Source organism: Lissotriton vulgaris, chromosome 1_1 (assembly GCF_964263255.1).
Source record: "Lissotriton vulgaris chromosome 1_1, aLisVul1.2, whole genome shotgun sequence".
Lineage (NCBI taxonomy): Eukaryota > Metazoa > Chordata > Amphibia > Caudata > Salamandridae > Lissotriton > Lissotriton vulgaris.
The window spans coordinates 2131485287-2131510729 of NC_141685.1; the positions used below are offsets into that span (position 1 = coordinate 2131485287).

Sequence of the window (25443 nt, forward strand, 5' to 3'; positions counted from 1 at the left end):
CCCGCGGGGCACCGTCCTTTCTATTTGTACGCGTTATATATGCCTGTCCCCTGAATATTCAGCTTTAGAGGTTTTGGGGCCAACTCACTGAGGCTTTTACGAGTAGTTCCCCTGGAGCCCTACCTCATGTACTCGTGCAGGCCTTCGTGAGTTGGACTCCTAGCGCATGTCATGTTCACACCATGTTATATGAATTGAAAGCGTGTAATACTGAAATGACGTTATACAATGAACCCCCTCGTCAAGAATGAATGTTTGCCTTGACACGGGCATTGAGGCGTGTATTTCACTCCGATCTGGGTATCCAGCTGTGGGGCTCAGTGTCACTCAGCTGGCTGTCGCTCCTCTAGCTCTCACCACATTATGCGCTCCTTTAGGCGCTCTGAAGCTGCTGTTCCTTGGAGTGGGTGCTATACCAAAGCCATAAATCCGATAATAAGCAGCTCGAGCCGGTGAGCCTGGCACTACAAACAGCAGGAGTGCTCAACCCAGTGAGCCATAGCACGTCTTTGAGCAGAGCACAGTAAGGGGCACACTACAGCCATGTGACATAGACGGGAGAGGTGCGGGCCAGCTCCTAGCAGGAGATTATGGATTCATAGCAGTTATAAGCGCCGAGAGAGGCTTGCGCATTAGAAGCACGGACAGCTCGCATGAAGCAACGAGTCAGTGGAGTATAAAACCCCCCAGAGTGGGTCCTATGTGCCTACTCTGTCCAATACACCATACACGCACATAGGGGCTGCATTTTAACATAATCGGCAGTGTATTATACGTGCCTCGGCAGTGTAATGCAAAATATCCTAGATAGTGCACTGCAAGAGCATAGACCGTGATTTGTGAGGCCCTAGACTACACGTGCCTAAGTAGCATGGCCTAAGAACCTACACAATGACACACACACACACTGTACTAAACACACACACACACTGTAATACACACACACTCACCCCTGTATTTTAAGATGTGGTAAGATCCCCTTTGCCTGTTGGGAGTGTGAGTTGTCAGTTCATTCACGGTGTCCTACACAAGCCTAGACTGGGCACTGTGACACCATCATCAGTGCACGAGGACGTATTGAAACATCCTTGACAGTGGCACCTCGAGTACACTTGACAGGATCCTTGCAGTGCAGCATCAATGTGTAATAGACGCAGTTGTATCTCGGAGACGTCAGGGGGGAGGGAATCACGAGCTCCTGGGTTACACGAGACAGTTCTGGTGCTCTTGTGACCTCCATCGGGCGGCCATGTTGACCCTTTCACTTTTCATTGGTATCATTTAAGGCCCTAAACGGTTTTATGCAAAAGACAAATCCTTATATTGTCTCTGTATTCAGGGCCGGCTCTAGGCTCATGGTGGCCCTGGGGAGGGAGCGTAGGTAGGGGGCCCGGAAGAGGGGGTCCGGGCGGGGCGGAGCACGCAGGCCAGTAAAGAGGGGAGGGGGTCAGGGAGTTTAGAAGTGGAACAGAGCCGGAGGCCGCCAAATCCCTGCCAGGGGCCACCACGCAAATATGTATCCATCCTCCGAGGATTATTATATTAAGGATATATATTGGCGTGGTGGCCCCTGGGGTTTGGTGGCCCTGTGCAGGTGCACAGCTTGCACATGCCTAGAGCCGGCCCTGCTGTATTCGTTACTTGATACCCCTTTCTTCATTGGTCCAATCGCGAGGTGATCCGGAGTCAGTGCAGGGAGGCTGTAGGCGCAGCTGGGCTCTGCAGGAGTTTAGGAGGTGTCACATGCATGCCGCTGAGGACCCCCCCTCCACTCAGCCTTTAACCCCTCTGTTTCTGTGTCCCCCCGCAGTATGTGGAGCCCCTGAGATGCACCATCAACCTCACAGATTGGAGCGTGTCCAGCCAGTCTTTTGATGTCGAGTGGAGCAGTGTGGGCCATCCCTGTAACTTCACCCTGATCTACACCTCAGACAGCTCCAGGGACAGCTCCTGCCTCCCAGTCCAGACAGGCAACCAGTCCTACGCGTGCAGGCAAACCGGCCTGGAAGCCGGGACCATGTATGACCTGAGCATCGTGTCACTTCTGGACGGTGAGGTGAAGAACCTCTCCCTGGAAACAGGTAAGAGCTGCGCAGCGGGGGGGGGGGGTCTGCCTGGGTGCTGCCACCTTCTCTATGGAAGAGCTGTTCTCATCTATGGTGTGTGTTGAGGCTGTGCTCCAGCACAGTCGCTGCAGTCAAGTAAAGGAAGCTAGTCCCCAGGCACATCGAGGACACATCAAGCGGTGCGTGGTCTGGCACTTGGTGCTGCGTTGCTGTTCCTATTACTCAGTTGTCCTAATAACACAAACGTGGAACTCAGTTTACACACTGTAGATGGAGTTATACTATTAACTTATGAGTCGCAAATGTGTTATTTGATCAGTTCTTACAATTTGAATGGAAGTGTTAGGATCTCTTTCTTAGACAAGACTATGGTGAAATCCACATTGTTCAGTAGCGTGGACGAACCCTGGGCGGACAACTACGCTACGCTTGTCTAGTTTGCGAAGTTTGCGCTACTTCGCACAACACGAATTGCATGTAGCACAGTGCGAACACGCGTAGCGTAGCGGTCAGTTTTTGCTTGCTTGCTGTCATCAACATCAAGTTGGCGACCGCTAGCGAACAAAATGACACCCTGGTAAGACTTTTTCCTCGTTTGCGATCAACAACAACAAGTTGGCGATCAGGAGCGTGGAAAATAAACCTCCCGGCGAGATTCTCAACGTGGGGAGGTCAGGTTTCTCATTTCACCAGTCCGCGGTGAGAAAGCAGCCGCTCGAGTAAAAATCTACTAGAGTGGCAGAAAACGACAGCTCACACTGTGCAAGATGCCATTTTCAATGATTGCACAGTGCGGACATGCATCCAGCACTGTGCAATCATCGTGAACAGTGCACTACGCAGTTCGCGTAGCGCTACGCGTACCTCACGTAGAGCGAAGTGCACTTTGTGTAGCTACGCGTATCGCTACTTCGTGACCTACACCCAGGGTTAGCGTGGACCCAGTATGTATGTTATGTTTCGATTCAACATGGCATGTATGAAGTTTCACATTGCGGCGCGATGAAGTGTTTTAAAGTGTGTACATTCATGGTCGATCTAGAGTGTGTGAATGTTCATAATATCTCATCTTTGACTTTTGAACACCAGGATTATATAGAGAGTGGACCACTGGTGTGAAGCAACCTGAATTCAGTTCCTGTACTTGTGGGAGCCTCATGGGCTCCCTTGGTCAGAAAGAGCTGTATTATCTTGACATAATGGCCATGGGCCACTGAAAAATGTGTGCAGGCTGTATGTTCTAGGACATACAGTGCTGTGTGAAATAGAGAAACGATGGGGCATATTATCAAGGGGGTTTATCTCCGCTTTTTTGGCTTTAAAAGCCAAGAAAGCGGAGATAAAATTATCTCCCTATTACCAAGCTGTCGCTAACTCCAGTTAGTGACAGCTAATAGGAGATAGCGACCATCTTGGGCCCCGCTTTGCATGTCAGTGATATTTATCACTAATGACATGCAAAGTGGGCGTGCCAAGATGTTAGCGACTGGAAACAGTCGCTAACATCGCTATCTCCTATTACCAACTTTTGGAGATATTCGCGCTAAGCGCGAATATCTCCAAAAGCTAACACCTGCCCTGAGCAGTTCTTAGCCATGTTATCCAATGGGAGGTGGATAACATGGCTAAGAGCATTTGCTCGATAACGCATGAATATCGCTGACTTTTCAGCGATATTCATGCATTGCGGCCGTTTTTTATCGCATTTGCGATAAACCTTGCTAATAGCAAGGTTTATCTGCGATAAAAATCGCCGATTTGCGGCGATAACTTTTGTCTCTAAACACGTTAGAGACAAAAATTATCGCTAGTTGTTGGTAATATGCCCCTAGATTTTCACATGTTAGACACAAGGGCCAATTTCCTGGCACACTGATGATACAGTGCAATGCAGGAATGATGTATTTGAAAAAAGTAACAGGGATCTTGAAGGAAAATGCTGATACAAATTAGCAGGATCACTGAAATAATATCGACCTCAAAAATATTGAGTTGCCAAAATATCGTTGACAAAATATCGATGGACAAAATATCGACTGGCTATCTTTAAACAGGTAAGTACAAAAATATTGACTCTAAAATATCGAGTTACTAAAATATAGACTGTAAAAAATATCGTTTTTTTTTAAATGTCTTTAAATTAAGTTAATACTAATGTAGTAATAAATATATTTATTATAAACTTACTTTAAATTATTACAGTAATGTTATATTAATACATATTTATTTTAAATTAAAAATAAATGTAACAAAAAATACTTATATATTTATATAATTTTTTTATATTAAATAAACATATATAATAATTTTACCGTAGCATAGCAAAATAGTTAACAATTATTGTAACAACTGTAGTGAATTCTACAATAGCTAAAGCGTTGGATAGCGTAGGGGTAAAATTGACTATTCCCACTCCAGTGGGTGCAACAGTAGGGAAAGCGTTGGATAGCGTAGGGGTAAAATTTACTATTCCCACTCCAGCGGGTGCAACAGTAGGGAAAGCGCTGGATAGCGTAGGGGTAAAATTTACTATTCCCACTCCAGTGGGTGCAACAGTAGGGAAAGCGCTGGATAGCGTAGGGGTAAAAATTACTATTCCCACTCCAGTGGGTGCAACAGTAGGGAAAGCGTTGGATAGCGTAGGGGTTAAAATTACTATTCCCACTCCAGTGGGTGCTACAGTAGGGAAAGCGTTGGATAGCGTAGGGGTTAAAATTACTATTCCCACTCCAGTGGGTGCAACAGTAGGGAAAGCGCTGGATAGCGTAGGGGTAGAAATTACTATTCCCACTCCAGGGGGTGCAACAGTATGGAAAGCGTTGGATACCGTAGGGGTTACAATTACTATTCCCACTCCAGAGGGTGCTACAGTAGGGAAAGCGTTGGATAGCGTAGGGGTTAAAATTACTATTCCCACTCCAGTGGGTGCTACAGTAGGGAAAGTGCTGTATAGCGTAGGCGTTAAAATTACTATTCCCACTCCAGTGGGTGCTACAGCAGGGAAAGCATTGGATAGCGTAGGGGTTAAAATTACTATTCCCACTCCAGTGGGTGCAACAGTAGGGAAAACGTTGGATAGCGTAGGGGTTAAAATTACTATTTCCACTTCAGTGAGTACAACAGTATAAATAGGCAAAAGTTCATAATTAATTATAATTTATAGAAAAATTAGTACCAAGTAAAAAAAAATTCCTATACCAATTACAATTATTTACCAATTATTTTTTTTCATGGACAATTATTAATTAATCAAACAATTAAATTATTTAACTTAATTAATTAATTATTTATTGATTTACTTCCCACCCTATTCCCCTATAAACCCACAACCCAGTACTGAAACTAATTTACTATAAATTAATTATTTATCAATTAAACAATTATTATGAATTAGCAATTATTTTTTATTTAATTACCTATTAATAATTATTTTACAATTAATTATAATTTACATAATTAATTAATTTAATTTAAATTACTACCCACCCTATTCCCCTATAAACCCACTACCCGCTACTGATACTAATTTACTATAAATTAATTATTTTTCAATTAATCTATTTATATTAATTGCCTATTTTTTTTATATAATTATTAATTATTTGACAATTATTAATAATAATTACATAATTATTTAATTCTATTTAAATTACTTCCCACCCTATTCCCCTATAAACCCACTACCCGCTACAGATTTATATTACACAATTATTAAAAAGTAGTCAAAACTTACCTTATTTTCCTTTTACTTTTGTCTATATTCTATATAGTCGATATTATGTCTAGTCTATATTTTTGATTCGATATTTTGGCTATTAATATCGATATTACTCGATATTTTTGTAGTCGATATTATGTCCTGTCTATATTTTTGATTCGATATTATGTCTGTTTACCAAATTAGCATAGTGATTTTAGCTCTGTAATAGTGATTCACTTTGCACAATGATGGTTAGAGTATTGCATAGTGATGCCCAATTCCGAAAAAGTGGTGATAAACTCAAAACTACAATTGAGCACAGTAATGAGCATCTGCTGTCAATGTGTTGATACGTTCTGGCCTAGTCATAATACAGACTGGTACAGTGGTGGTACTCTTGGTTACTTGATGGGGAGGAAATGGCCCAGTAGTAATACATTCTGACACAATGTTTGGGGTATTCTGGTGTGGCAGTGGGTTGTGGGACAGTGGCAATTCATTAGGGAAGCGAGAACAATATCCCACAGAGTCCTGGTACAATGTGGCAGAGTGAGGGGAATATTTTTTTTCAGTTTTAAAGCTTTATTCGACATTTGTCATAAAAGCATTCACCTAACCCTAATACAATAAATACTACACTTAAAATGCTTGCTAAAATGCGTATTAAACATAGATTGTCGAATAGATACATAATAAAAATACACAGTATTATCACACTCCTTAAAAGGTAAGCTTTTCTAAAAATTAAAATATAATAATTCATATGGCAAAGTGCAGAATTAATAATGTACATAATTTCATTGGGATGTAATTGCCATTAGTGAGCGAGTACGAATTGTCCATGCCCAGGACAGAAATTTTGCTACACCAACCACAAGCACAGTGGAACAATCTGATTCGAGTATCCTAAGAGCTACAGATTGGCTGCGGGTTCCCATATTTGAGCACACTGGTTTTAACCATTTACGTCTGGGGGACGAGTACAGTGGACAACAGAACAAGAAATGGGAAATGTGCTCAGTTTGTTCATTACAATGGTGACAGTGTTCATCCCAAGCTGGGGACCAATGCTTCTTGAAGGCATTCACCGGGAGTGTACCTATGCGAAATTGAAAATAAAGTTTTCTATCATAAGGTCTTTCAATGACGTCCCAGAAAGATTCGCATAAGGGGTACAATTTTATATCCAAGAAGCGAGATGTTAGACTTGAACTTGAACCATCACAAAACATTGTAAAATACACCATTTCCCAATATAGTTCTTTCAGCTTTGCTTTCGTGGGGAAGCAGGTCACATCTTTAGTATCCCATAGATAATCCAATTTCAGTTTTATAAGGAGTCCCCGGAGCTCCTTTAGCCATGGGATACTATGGAAACGGTCAAACTTGATGACGTCCATCAAGGCCGCCGCATAGTGACTTAATTCTGGGGTCACCATGATCCGTCTCCAATATAGGAGAGGCCGTAGCCTCGCTGCGTCCTCTATACCTTTTCTTCCGAGGTCCAATTTTAATGGGATTGTGGGTGTGCTTTGGGGAACCATCACAAGCCCTCGTAGGAGTCTGTTTTCTGCTCGGCCCAGTTCTCTCAAATTAGAAAACCCCCATAATTCAGAGCCATATAAACAAGCCCCCAGAACTTTCATGGTGTAAATTTCCAATGCACAGTTTACCGGCTTTGTTAGCGAGGTTCGATGTTTTAGGGTAATTGCACCTGCTAACTGCCTAAACTTTAGTAAAGTTGTATTTATATGTGATTTCCAGCTCATGTTTTCCTGAAGGATGATGCCTAGGTAAGAGAAAGAGTCCACCCTTTCTAGGGGTGTACCTTTATATTTTATTACACCTTTAAAGGTGGACTGCTGGTTAAGGCACATGAATTTTGTTTTGGTGGTATTCAGTTCAAGGCCCCTACCATCACAAAACTCACCAAAGGCGTCAACCACTTTTTGGAGACCACTAGGGGTGCGAGAAAGTAAGAGCGTGTCGTCCGCGAACATGAGGACGGGGACACGGGAGCCTGCAATTACTGGGGCGTCACTAGCAATCTTCTCTAGGTGATCAACAATGCCATTTATATAGATTTAGAAGAGAGTCGGCGCTAGGACACACCCTTGCCTCACCCCACGTTCTACCGGAAAGGGGTCAGTTACTTCTCCTTGCTTGCCCCATCTTATTCTTGCAAAATTATTTTCGTGGAGACGAACAAGGAGTGTAAGCAATTCCTGGCTTAAGCCTACGTCCGCCAAGGTCTGCCAGAGTTTTTCTCTAGGGACCAAGTCGAAAGCGGCTTTTAGGTCCACAAAGACTGCATACAATGTCCCCTTCTTTAGAGTAACATTTCTCCAGTAGATGGTTAAAAAGTGGAGAACTTGATCAACGCTACTAGTTAAAGGGCGAAACCCAGCTTGGTAAGCTGACAAAATATTCTTTTCTTCAATCCATTGCTGCAGTTTATTCTGGACTAGGCGGCCCATTAGTTTTTGTGCTGTATCAATCAGACTAATGGGTCTGTAGTTTTTAGCCAGAGTTCTATCTCCTTTCTTGAATATGGGAATAATTTCAGCTCCCTTCCATGAGGCAGGTACTTTCCCTCCCATTGCCACCGCGTTGGCCAGCATTGTGAAATAGCTACACCAGGAATTCCGAACCGATAAAAATATATCAGCCGGAATTCCATCCATACCTGGAGCTTTGCCCCCTGCTACACAATCCAATACAATGCTCACATCCTTTTCAACAAATATTGGAGATTTGAAATAAACATGTGGGGGAGGACAATCATAGGTAAATGTTGGGTTACGGGCATACTGTGGTTGGAAAAATTCTACCCAATTGTTTTTCGGGACATGGTTCATCGGCTGGGGAGCTACGCCACCCTTTTCCCATTTTACTGTGGCCCAGAAGCGCTTGGAATCCTTGGAGGCACATGCCTCCTTGAGTTCGCGCCAGCAATCCTCATCCCAACGCTTCTTTGCCAGTTTTTGGGTCTGTCTATACTGGTTTCTCGCCAGCCTAACAGTTGATGCATTTCCGGTTCTCAATTCCATGCTAAGATTTTGTCGTGCTATCCTGCAACTCTTGTCATACCACCCTTTACTCTCTTGAACCTTTTTCTTTTTGTTTGAAGCTACCGTTTTGATTAAGAAACTTTGAATTTTGGAAAATAGTTTCTCATGGGCCTCCATCATGTAGTCTATAAAGTCATACAACCCATAATGGGACTTAATCTTAGAGACTTCGTCCACCACTAATTCTTTGAGAATCTCTAATTTAGAAACATCTTCTAGGAGCATACTCCACTTCAGGTGGCGAAGATTATTTGAGCTCACGAGATCTTGTGTCACCATTTCATTTTCTCTTGGGTGATCGGAGGCTTCTTGGTAGGGATGGAGTGTCAGGCATAAAGGATTATGATCACTTTCTATGTTGTCTTTCACTTCCATATCTACCAATTTATTCCAAGCCCTTACATCCAGTAGTATGTAATCTATTCTGCTGGCTGCTCGGCCATTGTCAAATGTATTTTTCCCCATTAAGTCAGAGGGTGCCCGTCCATTGACTGCTCTAAGCCCTCTTGAGAGGCAAAAACTCTTTAGTTGGATTGCTACTGTGCTCCATTTTCTAATAGGTGGGACATCTAGTTGAGGAATTCTCCACTTGGCATCCTCTTCTTCGGCCAGGATCCTATCCTCTTCACCCAAGGGCTCAAAGGTGGTGTTAAAATCCCCGCCTATTATTACATGGGGTAGCAATGGTAGCATTTCAATGTGATGCTCTAGAGTCGTTATAGTCTCTGATAATTTACCCCCACCAACTCCCCTGGAGTAAACATTAAACAGGGCAAGTTGTTGGCCATTTTGCCAGCTAATATCAAGAGCTAGAATATCATTAGAAGGTATAGACCTTTGCTTAATTATGCAGTTCAATGTTTGGTGTATCCAAATCAGCAGGCCCCCAGAGGGTCGACCTACTCGATTTCTTACAGCTGGAACATAGAAAGTCAGGTACCCTTGCCGAAAAGTTGGGGTAAGCGACCAAGTTTCTTGTAGCATAATAATATCATAGTGGTCGATAAAATCGACCCAATCTGGGATGTTTAGCTTATTTGTAATACCAGCTATATTCCAAGACACAAGTGATAATGGCAGTACATCCAGTTAGTGATATGTCTGATCATTATCAAGTGTGTTTGCTACTTCTACAGATTCTATGCTTGGTATTAAACCTTCTCTCAGTGTTGGTAACTTCTCAAACACCTCTGATACTCTGGTTTGTCCCTCTAAAGCTATGTTTAGTTCTTCTGGAACAGGAGTATAGGATTCCTTGGGGACCATGGTCAGATTTTCTGATAAGAGCTCATGTGAGGTAACTGTCCTATCCTGCCCAAGGAGCAACTGGATTTTGGGGGGGGCAGGGAGAGAGCCCACGAGTCAGTCACACTCGTTTAGGTCGGATAGCGCAGAGTAGTTGTTTTCCAGGTTAAACCCCCACTCACATAATGGGCCATTCCTGGCCCTTCTATTTCCCACAACTGTCCACTTTGTTCTCAGTATGCTTGGTTTAGCTACTAGGCCTCTTCTACTATAGAAGAAGTCCAGTGTCAGTGGTATTATTTCTGCTGTTCTATGTTGTGGTGGAAAGATGTTCCGTAAGATATCAGGTAATACTTCGGGGCCTTTGAAATTCAAAACCACACAAGCCGCTTCGCCTTCGTGGGTGGTCCCACCAACTGTATCCAGCGCGGACCCTGTCTGCTTGCCGTGTCAACACCGTGGGTGAAAAAACATCGGAGGAGGCTGCAGGGGTAGCGCGGCAGGGACTCACTATCCCAGGAGTCCCTGCGTGACCACCTGACATCTGGTCAGCGCCCCCCTGAGTGCCCCGCCCGCCACCGCCTTGCCTACATCATCAAGTGAGAGCCCGTCTTGCGGGACGCAAGCGGGACGCCCGGCGAAGCCCGGGCAAAGGGCGGGCCGTCTGTGGCCGTCCGGGGCCGGCAGAGGCTGGGCTGGGCCACCCCCCTTCCATCGACTTCTACGGCTCCAATCCCTCTGAGCCCAACTGTAGCTCTTGAATCCATTATGTCCACCAGATCCGGTAAAGCCCTGAGGGGCGGTGGAGCTAGTGCTCTAGGGGGCTCCACGATGATTGGCACAATGGACAAATTTATCACCCGGGTGGCTAACGTCATTGAAAAGGAGATTGCAATGACGGAACGCCACCTCTCACTTGACCTCCTTCCATCCAAGCGCTCATCCTTGGGAGCTGCGGCACATGCCTTGTCGCCGCCCACTTCCATCTCCAACCTACCTCCGCCTGGGCAACCATCTGGCGAGCAACACATTGTAGCGCTAGAGGCAGGACTAGTTAGGATAGAAAGCCTCATATCACTCCCTTCCCCAGGCAGTCGCTGTACTGAGGCTATTGCTTCTGGACCATCCCACTGCTTAGCCACCTTTCCTGACAACAGGCCTCATTTGGATCCTATTGTCCCCTCACCTGACCCACAACCATTTCCCCAGACTAGACCTTCACGGGTACATAGGAAAAGGAAAAGGGGGATTAACATTCGGAGGGGAAATCATTCCATGCTTTACAAGCGCCCTAGGACACAGCTTCATAGGGGCACCTCATACCCAGACGCTGGAGAGCTGGAACTCCTCAGGATTTCTAGCTCCTCCCAGCACGCAGCTGAGTCCCAGACACCGTCCCCCCTGCCTCCAGCAACACCGGCCCTAACAAAACAGGGTACCTCTCTCGAGTCTCTCGAGAAACTGGTAAAGTCTCTGTTTAATCCACTACTCGACCAAGTTAAGAGCCTGGGGGTCAGACTGGACAATTTTTAACAGGCCACTAGGAACAACTTTTTCTCCCTGAAAACCCTGCTGAAAGTGCATCCTAAGCCTAGTGAGATCAACCCAGATAGGAATGTTGCTAAAGCGGTCCCAGCAAGCCGAACAACCAGAGCCCAGTCGTCACTGCCGGCCAAAACACTGGCTACAGGGAAAGCTCCTACCCCAGTCCCTCTAGCCAGTGCGAAGCAGGCAATGCCGAGTGATTCCACTCACGTAGTTCAGGTGCACGGCACTCCCCCCACAGCAGCGACGGCACTTGCGCCGAACCCTGCTCAAAAGATCTCTCAGAAGAAAGGGGCTGGTCCAAATGTGCATTCGGCTTCTGCTGCGCCTGCAAAAACCAATGGAGCAGCACCAATCTCTAGGGTTACCCATTCCACCTCTTTGCTATAAATCCCCCTCTGTTTAAAAATCCCTCCTTGCCAAAAAATCCTCCCCCAGTGGCCACCCAGCAGATTCCGCCACGCAGGTGCCCCCCGGTAAATCTCCCTCCCGAATGCCACCCGTATGTTGTTGTCCTCATCAAAGTCCCCCCCCTAAAAGAATCACAGCAGGAAACACATCAGGCGCTAAAAAACAAAGTCATCCACTGGATGAAAACCAATAGACCACTTCCATTGGGTGTAGATGGCCTGATCCTTGGGGTGCGTAGGGTGGGTTGGATTGGCCATGGGAAGAAACCTTTTGAGGGAGATTGCGTGGTGGTCAATTTTCAAGATATAAGAGCCGCCCACTCAATATGCTCCCAAGGCCGAACGGCCGGCACGGGGGTCGATGCTGTCGACCTAACTTTTTTCTATCCGAGGCCGGACCTGACCACCCCGCTCTGCCCTGTCGGGCCCCCTCCCCAAAACATCGTCCATGGTCACCCTTCCCCGGGAACCTTCCCACAGCAGCTATACCCAGCCCCAGTGATGCAGAATTGGGGTTCCTGGGGTTATTGACTCTGTGACGCTTCCGGGGAGGCCCTTGTGGTTTTGAGTCCTGCTGCCGAGCCTACCCCCTTCCTTAAAATCCGTAGCCCCTCGACTACACCACAATGCCAGGCTCCTGCCGAGCTTGTAAAAGAGCAAGGGGAGACCAGGGCATCTTCTGACCCACTGGCTAGCCTCCCTGTTGTGGGTGTTGTGGACACGCTGCCTCCTGCCGAGAACTAAAGCATTGCGGCTGTGACGGACCCCCCGTTTAGGGTTTTCAGCTGGAATGTGGCGGGCCTCGAGAGGAAGCTAGCGCTGCCGGACTGGAACTCGCTAGTGGAGCAACACTCCATATGCTTGTTCCAGGAAACCTGGAACGGGGTGCCCCTGCACAAGGCAGGATACTCCACCCATTTTTTGCCAGCAGTCCATAGTGTAACTGGTAGGGGCCGCCCTTCGGGTGGCCTCTTAATTTGGGTGGCTTCAGAACTCAACTGCAGGGTGGTGGAGCGGGATACCAAATGCCCGGATCTCCTTAACATATCGTTGAAAAACCCCCAGGGCCGAGTCATCCTAAATATTTTTAACATTTATGCCCGAGGCACAAAGGGGGGTAGAGAATCCCCAGTAATATCTTGTCTAGAAGCCCAGCTTCGCTCGTCACCTCATAGGTCTTGTACCTTGGTGGCGGGCGATCTCAATTGTACCTTTGAGCCCCTGGACCTCGAAATCCTAACTGATCAAGAGGAACACGACACTAGGTGGGGGATTCCGTCACTTGAACTCAGTCCTATTAAAAAGTGGACAGAAGTGGCCCTCCAGATCAACTCAATAGCTATGGAGTTTGGTCTGAGGGCTGCCAATGGCAGGACTAGGTCCGACAAAGCAGGGGCCCATACCTACAACAGGCCAGGGCATACGTCACGGATCGATTACTTCCTCCTTGACGTACACCTGTGGAGTATGGTGGAGGACATGGCGATTATACCATCTGTCGAGAGTGACCACAACCTCCTCTCTCTCACCTTGTCTCACAGGTGGTTAACTAGCACTGTGACCAGAACTTCTCGTAACCCCGCCCCGGACCTGTCAGTAGTCGCCAACTGTGGACGGCGGCTAAAATGGGCGAAGTTGGCACTTTCAGAGGAGAAAACCTCTGCCATTAGGCAGCTTCTTGCCTCAGCCCTAGTCAATCTTGACCCCCAAGAGGATGGGTTGCTGGAGGTGGCATCAAGGTTCTGCACCATAACCCAGGCTATCAGTGACCTCTTTGTAGTTCCAGCTAACACGAACAGAAGGAAACCAAGCTCACGAGCTAGACAGGGCTGGTACAACCAGAAGTGCAGGGAGGCGAAGTCACTTCTCATTGAAGCAGTCAAGTCCAAATTACCATCCAGGACTAGGGTGGCCAGGAGGCACTATGCACTCTGCCAAAAAAACGCCAAGATGGAGTGGGAGGATAACTTCTGGCAGGACCTCCTGGCCGCCAGTCGTGGGAAAGATGCCAAAGGTTTTTGGGATTTGGTGGGCAACAGGAACCGTCCCGACGACACTCTGAGGACCTGTACCATCAATGCCCAGACATGGTTCTCCCACTTCCAAAAACTCTATTCTGCCGCTGAAGGCCCACTAAACGACCCTCTTAACCTCCCGCCCTTTACCTTAGTTCAAGACCTGGAACTTTTTTTCTGTTTTGGATGTTACAAAGCAGATTAAAACCTTGGTACCATTAAAAGCAGCTGGTCCGGATGGCCTACCAGGCGATATCCTCCGAGCATATCCGGAAGAATGGGGGGTATTAATCTCTACACTCCTCAATGCAATCGTTGTGGGAGGCCCTGTGCCATATTCCTGGAGAGGTGCTGAGGTAGTCCCCATCTACAAGAAGGGCAGCCGGGATCTACCTGGGAACTATAGGCCCATAAGCCTAATAGACTCGAGCCAGAAACTGGCGGGGAAAGCCATTTTGGGGAGGATTTCACAATGGGTGGACGAAAACCACATCCTGTCCGATATGCAAGCAGGGTTCCGTTCAGGCACCGGAACTATCGAACAGGTCTTTAGGCTCCTGCTACTACACTGGAAGGTGGTGGAGCTAGGCAAAGGCAGTCTCTACTTGGCCTTTATTGACCTAAAGACTGCCTTTGACCTGGTTCCTAGGGAGGAACTTTGGAGGTGCTACATGGTTTAGGGATGCCCCCGTATATACTAAACCTCCTTATCAAACTGCATAACAACACCTATGCCCAGGTCAGATGGGGGTTGAATGGGGAAAAGACCGACAAGATCAGGGTCGAGAGGGGAGTAAGGCAGGGCTGTGTCCTGGCCCCCACCCTATTCTCCCTCTATATCAACGGGGTGGTAGATCATCTACTCGGCGAACCAGCAGACGCTCCCACTCTGGGAGGCGTAAAAATTCCAACTTTGCTGTTCGCCGACGACACCCTCCTCATCTCTAAAACCCCCCCAAGGTCTCCAGACACTACTGAATCGCTTCCAGGACTTTTGCACCACCAGGGGACTTGTCATCAATGTGGAAAAAACCAAGTACTTAGTTATGCACCCACCCCGCAAACTTGGCCGCCCTCCCATTCTGAACTCTATACCCCTAGAAAGAGTGGCAGAATTCGACTATTTGGGAATTCGACTCAACGACGCGATGAGCTGGACCGCCCATATCAATAAAATGACAATGGCCCACAAAAGGGTGGGGGGGGCCCTCCTTAAGGAGTTCAACAACTCAACAAAACATTGCATTGCCCCTCTACTAGATATATATAAAGCACGCGCGGTCCCTGCGTCACTTTATGGAGCCGAACTGTGGGGCCTGGGCAAAGTGGATTTACTGAGCAAGGCCGAAAACAAATTCATTAAATATCTCCTTGCCATTCCATCGAGTAGTCCGACTATCCCAGTGCTCATGGATGCGGGCTGTAAAGCAATAGGGGATCAGGCCCGTCTTCGACCCCTCTTGCTCTGGGCTCGCCTGTGGAGGGTACCGGAGCTAAAACCTTATGCCGATGGCCTAGCTGAGGTGATGCACTCCGACGGTTGGCACAGCATTAAATGGCTGAAGGACATTAAACATCTTTTAGGGGACCTAGGCCTGGACTCCTGCTGGCATAGCCACTCCGCTCCCCCGAAGGAGACCTTAAAAAAACTTTTTTGGGAGTGGGTCCGTGTGAAGCGCATCAGTAATCAGCAGCACTGCAAAACCACTGCAGCTTTTCTGCTGATAAAAGATGCCGTCGCCTACGAGCCGTACATGGACATAATAACAATCGCCATGGACCGGTCCTTGTACATCAAATTCCGTCTAGGAACCCTACCCTTGGCCGACCTCTGCTCCAGGTGGAATAAATCCCAGCCCTCATCACGCTATTGTGCTCTTTGTCCCGATAAACCAGAGACGGTGCCACACTTTCTTTTCGAATGCCCGGACTATGGTCGCCCCAGATCACGTTGGCTTGGACCAATCTGCAGAGAATTGGGTACCCGCCAGTACTCTGTCGCCCTTCCGATTCTTTTAACCAATACAGCCCCTCCTATTGTTTGTGCCGTTGCCAAGTTTTTAAAATGGGCTTGGTTGATTAGACTTAGAAGACTGTCCATATCAATTTAATTCTTTTTTTAACTAATTTATGCTGATCAAATGTGTTTTACTCTTTTATCTATTGTACAGTCTTACTTTTTTCGACATGCTGTTTTTATCCTTTGTACCGCTTTTATGATATATGCATATCGAAATAAAGCAATCAACCAACAAAAAAAAACCACACAATCCCCTTGAAATTTCTTTGTCTTAGTGCCTATCCACTTAACCCTTCTTGCTGTAAGCAGATCATCTGATAACTTTTCCTTGCCCCAAGGAGATATATGCATGTTGTTACTAAGCCACTGCAGAGCCTTATTTCGTAAAGAATCTGGAGACTCAATCTGCCCTGTTTTCAGTGGTGGTGTGTTAGCAAGCACTAGAATCAAGGGGGAAGCTTCAACAATTAATTCAACTGGGCCGGTTTCTGGATTGAAGTTCTCAGAGGTAGTATTGCCTGCTGTTTGCACTGATTCTAATATTGTAGCATTGTCAGGGATATCACCAGGTCTGGAGCTAGCTTGCTGTGTTTGGGCAAGTGGGACTTGTGGGCCTTCGTTCGGGTTCCCCCCAAGCGTTGTCCCTGCAGCCTGTATGTCTTCAAGTTTATGTATTATTAAATTTGGTATTTCCCCCACCTCCTCGTTGGTTTTTCTCAGGAGGATCTCTAATTTGTTGACTTTATTCGTTAGCTGGTCTATTTTTGATATAAGGGGTTTCATTAACCCTGATAGTTTGGACTCCAATATACCCATAAGCTTGTTTGAAAGCATATCCTCCCAAGCTATACTTTCATTCTCTTCCTCCCTTATCCCTACTTCCGCCCTTCTATTTGTTCTTCTAGGTGGGGTTGCAGGTTTATTCTTACTGGAACGCAGACCACCTCTTTTGGGCGGGGCCTTAGTGATCCCTTTTTTAGCTCTTGGTGCGGGAACAGGGGTAGGAGGGGAAATGCTCTCAGAGACTAGCTCTACAATAGTATCCGATTTATTTAACTCTTCTGCAGTAGGTAAGTCGGCAATAGGATCAGGTTGTTGAACAATAGATGCCGTAGACACATTTATTGTAGAGCAATTATTAGGGTCCTCGCTAAGGTCGGTGGTGATTGTATCATCACTGGCAGAATGGAATGCCCCTGATGGATTGATTTGGGCACAGGGTGGAGAGTCCATAAGTCCCAAAGAGGACCTCCGATCATTATTAATTTTGGCCACCACCTGGACCAAATAATTGTCCATTGTGTTGGCCGGGGTGACGGGTGTTTTTTGCCTCGACATAATTATCGGTCAATTCTGGGCAGCAGAGTCCTAGTACAAAATATAGCAGTAATAGACAAGATACGCAATGGCCGCAGGGAATGTAGAAGTATGTCTCCTAACCACATGTAGACTTGAAGGTTGGGGCAAAGAGGGGTGGCCCAGTCCAGTCTTTCACAGTCTAGAACGGGCTAAAACGGGCCCGCCCTTGGCCCGGGCTTCGCCCGGCGTCCCGCGAGACGGGGGTGACAGCAAATTTATGCGCCTCCTGGCGCTCGATTGACGCGGAATGCGTCGCCGGGAATGCTGGGAAATGACGTTTTTAACTGGCCCCAGCACCGCGCTCCGCTCGGCGGTCAGACCCACAGGTAGAGCAAGGGTCAGACGGCGGGAGGCGGGTGGGCGAAGGCTCAGCTTCCTGAAGTGTTTGTCCTCCTCTGGGCAGCAATAAGGTATTTGGCAGCAATTCACTTTCTGGCAGATCCCCCACTCGACCGGGGTGACAGCAAATGTATGCGCCTCCTGGCGCTCGATTGACGCGGAATGCGTCGCCGGGAATGCTGGGAAATGAAGTTTTTAACTGGCCCCAGCACCGCGCTCCGCTCGGCGGTCAGACCCACAGGCAGAGCAAGGGTCAGACGGCGGGAGGCGGGTGGGCGAAGGCTCAGCTTCCTGAAGTGTTTGTCCTCCTCTGGGCAGCAATAAGGTATTTGGCAGCAATTCACTTTCTGGCAGATCCCCCACTCGACCGGGGTGACAGCAAATTTATGCGCCTCCTGGCGCTCGATTGACGCGGAATGCGTCGCCGGGAATGCTGGGAAATGAAGTTTTTAACTGGCCCCAGCACCGCGCTCCGCTCGGCGGTCAGACCCACAGGTAGAGCAAGGGTCAGACGGCGGGAGGCGGGTGGGCGAAGGCTCAGCTTCCTGAAGTGTTTGTCCTCCTCTGGGCAGCAATAAGGTATTTGGCAGCAATTCACTTTCTGGCAGATCAGATCTGGCAGTGAGGGGAATATGTAGGCACAGTGATGTTTCTGTCTGGAACACTGACGAAAATATTCAGATCGATCAGTGGTGATACAATCTGGACCAGTGAACGTGATTCACTAGACCCAATCACTTCGTCACAATTATTTGTGATTAGAAATTGGGCGGAAGATGACCTATTTCTCCATCAAAGCGTGTCAGCCTAACCTGTACTGCCAGGCATGTATTTTGTTTTCGGATGGGTAAACACAAGGACCATGGCTGCTTTAGTACAATTCTAAGCGTGTGTGCGTCATATACAGTACTTTGAGAGTTAGAACTCACTAAGGACACAGTTCAAAGATAGACTATACTTTTTATAAAAGGACCCCATTGCACGGGTAATACTTTAAGATACATTTATTAAAATCAATAAGAAGTCAGAAACTTCATGATTAAAAATGTGTGCCATAGTGTGTCTCAATCCCAGACTATTTATTGGTGTGCAGTGCTATTATGTAGTGAGTGATTCACTCCGCAAATAAGCATATGGATTACATGAACATATTAAATTGAGAAACACTGGGATTTGGGAAGGAGTGACATTTTATTATTTTGTCTGATATTGTATTATTAGAATATACCTGCTTGAGGCATCCTCTGGTGAAGCAGAGTAAAGGTTTAATACCAGCTCTTCGTGATGGGCCTAAGGCTCCTTGAGGGAAACTCTCCTCTGCCTTTGTACAGTTTGGCCTAACTTAAGCCATAGCCTGACCCCAAATCCTGGAGTATGTTGGAAAACAAAAGCACAATGTGATATAATCAAGAGGTAAAAATCTTATTCTACAATCAAAATTTGATAATAACTTAGTAAAATGTATTATATAGACCCTGAAGGTAAAAACAGCATGACTCAGAATAAAAACTGAGGAAACCATTTAATAGGGTAATGCCACTGGGCCTTTGTATTATACATTATAAATGGGGCACACTATAGCCTTAGTATGCATACAATTGGTCTAAACATCCTTATATTTTTATAGCCAGCAAACAATCAAGTGAATCTGCCTGTTGTGTAGGGAGTTTGGTCTCGTAGAAAAGGTTACTTTCCGTTTTTAACAATTTCTTGGAGCTTAATGCACTCAAATGGGAGCTGGCCACAGGCAACATTCAAACCAAAGTCGACAGCTTTTAACCAATTTGAGTGGACATTTTCGTTCTATTTCAATCAGTAAAAGCGACCAAAGGTGGAAGACTCAAAGCATGGTACGCAACTCTTTGACCAGTATGGTCAGCTGGTTTCCTGCCCGACAGCTGTTGGAAATACATTTCACCCCAGACCCGCAGAAGCAGGCAATTAGTCTCATCTTAAGAGGGTCCATGATGACCGAAAGGTTTTGCAGGAGGTCTTGACGTTCAAGAAAATTCTCCGGCCTTCGGCGCTGCCCCAGAAGCAGAAGCATGATCACTGCATCAACATAGACGCTCCTCTCAGTAGGTCCTCAATGGTTATTCTTTAAGCCGATGATCTTCTGAAAGCCGCCTGGTTGCAGATGAGGTTAAGGCGTGCTCAATGCTTCTGAATCAGCTGGAACAAGACCACAGTGAAAATAAAAGACAGAGAATAAGGTCTCTTTTAGAGTGGGCCAATAATGGGAAACCCCCTATAAATTGACAGGTTCTCCCAGGACCCCTCTCTTGCTTTTGCCAACCTCATTTGAGAGGAGGGGGATGCTTAGGTTGAAACTTCAGTCGACTCTACCATTAAAAGAAATGTTGCCAATAGCCCAGCTGCCAGTGAACCATCATCTGAATAGCATTGCAATATTCAGAGTGGGGTATGGCCCAAATACTTGCTCATTAATTGAAGTTTTTCTTATCAGTCCCAATACCCTGCTCCCCCTTCAGTGCTTTCTTCCCTGTTCCTGTATTTGTCCCGTTCCTGGAGTAGAACTTTGTTACATCAGTTCTGGCAGGAGACTTGCATCCTCACACTGTTGACACAAGGGGATTACTTCAATCAGTCTATCAGGGGCTTGTAATGTGCGGCTACTCAGACGTAAGGGTCTCAGGCCGCTGTGCTACTTTTTAGCTGGGTTTCAGCATTCTATGAAAGTGTATTACTTTCCATTTTCTTTCCCCTCTGCTTACAACCCCCCTCGCTCATCATGTGCTCCATGTCCCTCCCCCACCTTTCCTCATTATCTTTTATATGTTTTTCCTATTTTAAAATGATGTGTGTGCGTGAGAATGGAAGCTGCACACTACTCTTGGTCACTCCCTTCCTCATTCATTGTTCCCTACATTTCTCCTTCCCACACCTACCTTTTTCATTCTTTTTATAAACATTTCTGCAAGGGCGGTACCCTGCTGCCTGGTTGTCCATTTCTTGTGCCATCAGCTTTTGCTTAAGGCCCAGCAGCTGGCGCTGCTACCCGACTGTTCTCTTTTCCCTTGTGCATATGTTATTTCCAAAATGGCCACCAACACCTTGGCATATTAAATTAGATATAAAAATAAAGTCAAAATATGGCCTACTTATGTGATCACCAGCGCACTGTGGTCAACTTGTAATGACTTTTCTTAAAGCAAAATACAAATCTTCCAAAAATTGCTGCCATGAAAAGTGTACGCATATGCTGCAGCCATCTATTTACATAGACAAAACAAAATATGGGTCAATAACAGACAGATAGATTTCCAGGATCCTGGTCTCTTTAGGAACGCATCTACATTAAAATATTGGTCATCAGTGAAGCCCAAGTGTACCCATTTAACCAAAAAGGAAGCAGGGCAAGCCAATAACCCCTTGTGAGCTTGAGGATATTCCAGAAGAAAGTACAAGCACGGGGATCATTTAGCACGCAATACAAAATCACTTATTCAAAAAATCAGAGTGAACGGTGCCAACCAAACATCTAAAATAATATTGATTTAACAATGCATCCATAGAAACCAAATTAATTATTCAGAAGAAGGCATACCTACAAAAAAGCCAATTTAGACGCAAATACAAATTTATCATTAATATTGGGGGCTACATAGTCCATCGATCAGCACATATGTATCAAAAGCAAAGATCTAGTCTGAAGTATGTCCATTGGAGAGATGCGTGCCAGTCCACTCTTGTGCACGAGAGTTAGTACATAAATAATCCATTGGAGGATTTATGCAGTTTGTGGATGGCTGAAGGTTTGATTTGTAGAGAAAACAAGAAGTTATCGCACAGTCCTAGTCTTAATTAATAATTGAGACCTTCTTCAGGACAAATTGTATATGTAAGTTTGTTGAACCCGTAGTTACTTACTATATGTGTGTAATTCAATTGCTGAGGAAAAATGTATTGTATGGATTGATCAGGCCAGTATGAAAAACACATACATTTGGATTTCAGCCTATTCTTTGGTAAATACTTGTGATACCTAAGGGAATCAATCAAGATGGAGGCCTACTGTCCATCGTATACTTCTCATACATGCAGTGGCCAGGAATCTTGCTTACCCCATGCAACTGCATCTAGTCCAGAGGCAACTCTTGCAACTCCTTTTGTTTATTGTATACTCCGTGTGCATGTTGTTGCTGTGTATTTGTACCTACTCAATGTAAATGTGCCTACCCCATATGTAAATCCTGCAACCGTTACTTTGCCAACTGTTACTTTGCTAGTGTTGATATGTATCTGTACCTACTCCATGTAATTGTGCTTGCCCCACATGCTACTAGTGCAACTGCTACTGTCTATGGTATACTCCTTATGTATGCTGTTGCTGTGTATTTGTGCCTACAACATGTATTTGTACTTACACCATACATAACTCATGCAACGGTTACTTCGCTAACTGTTACTTTACTAATGTTATTATATATCTATACCTATTCTACGTAACTGTACTTACCCCATATGTACCCATATGTACCTCATCGAACTGCTGCTTTGCCAGCTACGTAAAGCAATCTGATACCCTCAGGTCGCGTTCGCACTGTACAAAAGAAACTCAATAAATAAAGTAAAAAAGAATATACACCATTGGATGAAGATGAGGTGCATTTGTTTGACTGCCTAGACAAGATTTCTGGCATTTGGCTGCTCAAAAGTGGCCAGATGAATTATAGGCAGTCGCTCATTAATCATTAAAAAATCTTGGGATTTTTTATGATCTAGGGCTATTCATTATCAGACTAATTGCAGAGGTTGTTGCCATCTACCATCTCATAATGTTGGAAAAGACTCTCCATCTTTTACACATAAGTCACCAGAGCCTGTGCACTGTCTCAGCTAGGTTTCTACAACATAATCCATGCCAGCACTTCCAAAAAGATATTCAGAAACTCCACAAATTGCACAAATAGGCATCTACATCCTGCTTAAACCTAAGGAAAGCAGCCTGCGTTATTTCAGCACTAACAGGCTGCATTCGTTTATTATAATACAGAGATAAAACTTTAAAAACATTTTCAAAGCACCAGGCTCATGGCCCTAAATATTTAAAGAAGAGGCCACCTAACTAGACCCTAACTGCAACTTTAGGTCAGGCAAAATGGCCCTTAGCACTGAGGAAGAGATACCAAATAGGAGATGGAGGTATTACCACAGGGCCTGACCAACTGGAACTACAAGCAGATTAAAGATAACAAAATAAGAATGTATTTAATTCAGTTACCTTTTAATCCTTGTCTATAGCTGTGTGCCACATTAGGTCTCCATGTCGAAATGTTCATACATTACTCAGCAGGTTAGCAGTTTTCATATGCCACTGGCCTGGCCTGTCCAGTTTTTCCATACAAGGACAATGGAGTTTTTGAAGGCTTTCCTTGAAAGCTGGTTTACTTGGGAACCCTTCTCACTGCCTGTTGATTCACATTAGAGTTTGCTTTGTCTGAGATACAACAGCAAAAGGGTTGTCTGTGTTGAATTAAACTACCTAAAACGTTTGTGGTATTAGTATCTGATCTGTGCCTTGTACTGCCCAGCCTGTTAAGGAAATAATGTGCATATGAGATTTGCTGTTATTTAAAAGCTAGCACATATCAAGAATGTTGGCTTTCGTGTAAAAGCAGTTTTGTAACCGTGTACTTATCAGGCATGGAGGAGAGTTGCACAGGGCACTTTACATTTGTGTTTTGTGTAGCCTGCACTGTTTTGACCTTGTGGGAAAGAACACACACATTTCAATATGTTTCTATTAAATGCGGTCACCGTTGTTTGTGTAGGTGATATTACCAAGTGTGAACCCTTGTTTTCATATCATAAGTTCCAAGCTTCATATTGACACAGAGGCTGTAGGAATAAAAAGTGAACATGCTGATCCTGGGGTTGTATAAGGAACACATCCCACATCAATGCATAGGTTTAGGAAGTGTCCATGCACTTGTTTTTGCCGAAATTTTGTTGTCTGCAGAACTTGCTAGGAAACACAGCTCAGCGGTTGTCTCTTCATGGTTCTGAGTTGAGTGTTAACTCAAAATGTCTGAGTTAATGTATGTACCATAAGAAGTGCAGTTTAACCAAAAAGGTACATGGAGTTTCCGGGTTTCCATATAGGCAATGAAGATATTCATCTGACTCCTTATCCTTCTGTATGAGAGGGTGCCGCTCCTATAAGCATGTGTTTAGACCTTGCATCTTTGGGCATGGTTTCCCTGTCTTTTCGCCTCTGACCTGTTTTTAATGTGTGCTGGATTTCGTTTTTGCTGATTGTAGCACTCTGGGCACTTTACCACTGCTGTACAGTGCTAAAATGCAAGTGCTCCCTGTCTGATATATAATGATGTTAGGTTTCCTCATGATTGGCCTATTTGATTTACTAGTACATTCCTCATACAGTGCCGACGTGTGCCCATGGCCTGTAAGTCAATGCTACTAGTCGCCTGCAGCACTGATTGTGTCACCCGCATGAGTAGCCCTGCAAACATGTCTCAGACCTGCCACTGTAGCGTCTGTGTGTGCAGTTAAACCGCCAATTTGACCTGCCATTTCGACCTTTTTAACAGTAATATTAATATTTTGGTTCTTCTTTTAGCACCACAACGTTTATTCCACCAGACAATAAATCTCCTTATTCATCTATTACACAGATGTTACCCCTTCATAAAATATTCTATATTTCTCCTCTATCCCTATTATATATATATACTTACTGAATTCAAAACTCATGGTAGACATATTTGCTCAAATAGTTTTTCAAAATAAGTACATAGCTGTTGATTACTCAACCAATATTACATTCTTAGACTCCAGCTACTTCTTACCATGGTTTGTGAATATACAATCCATCCTCTTATTGCTGTTATCTTAATTAGAAGTTCACCCCTAATCTGCCCTTTAATTAAGACCTTTCTTGTAGGTCTAACATTTAGATACAACATTGTTCTCTTAGTTTTTGTTGTGTCACAATATCACCTCTCCAAGCTGATTCTCTATAAAATTAACTAACAGCGCCCTCTCTCCATTTGCCTGTTACTTATACACAGAACAAGGTTTTTTTTGCAAAGTGATGTTCATTTAGCTGTACTCTCATTTCTGATCCTGTTTCCCCTACATAGAGTTTGTTATAGGGATATACAAATAGATATGTGATGTTTTTAGATTGGCACTTTGTCATAATATGAATTTGATATTTCATTCCATTACACTTCTTCCTGTGATTGCTCTATCACACATTCTACCAGTATGACAACTGAAATTCCCTTCTACTGGTGGTCCATTGCATAATCAAGCCTACATTCTCCAGGCAAATAGAGGATTTCCAAACACTGCTGTCTGCTCCCACAACTGAGCTATTACAATGATGTTGGCAAAAGAAAATCAAAACTGACTCCACTGAAGAAGAATGATTAGGGTCTTGGAACACTATGGGAAAGGATTAAGAGAGGCACACCGAAAACTTAGAAGAGAAACTTAAAAACTGACTCCCCTGAAGAAGCATGATTAGTGTCTTGGAACGCCATGGGAATGGATTAAGGGAAGTGCACCTAGAACCTAGCTTCATGAAAGTGCACCATAATAGTCTTAGACACATTTTACATGTTCTTTAGTACTGTCAATGATAAGTCAACGTTGATACATTAGGACATGAAGGCATCTCGTGG

The 25443-nt window shown here is 45.2% G+C and overlaps 1 protein-coding gene across 2 annotated transcripts in view; it reads left to right on the plus strand.

Moving 5' to 3' along the window:
• The window catches only part of PTPRB (protein tyrosine phosphatase receptor type B), a 471570-nt gene that overhangs the window by 176117 nt on the left and 270010 nt on the right, over nt 1-25443 (plus strand). For both annotated transcript variants that reach the window (XM_086921879.1, XM_086921886.1), the window contains one exon: nt 1811-2081. In XM_086921879.1, the coding sequence (XP_086778005.1) occupies nt 1811-2081 (271 nt within the window). The remainder of the gene's footprint in view (nt 1-1810; nt 2082-25443) is intronic.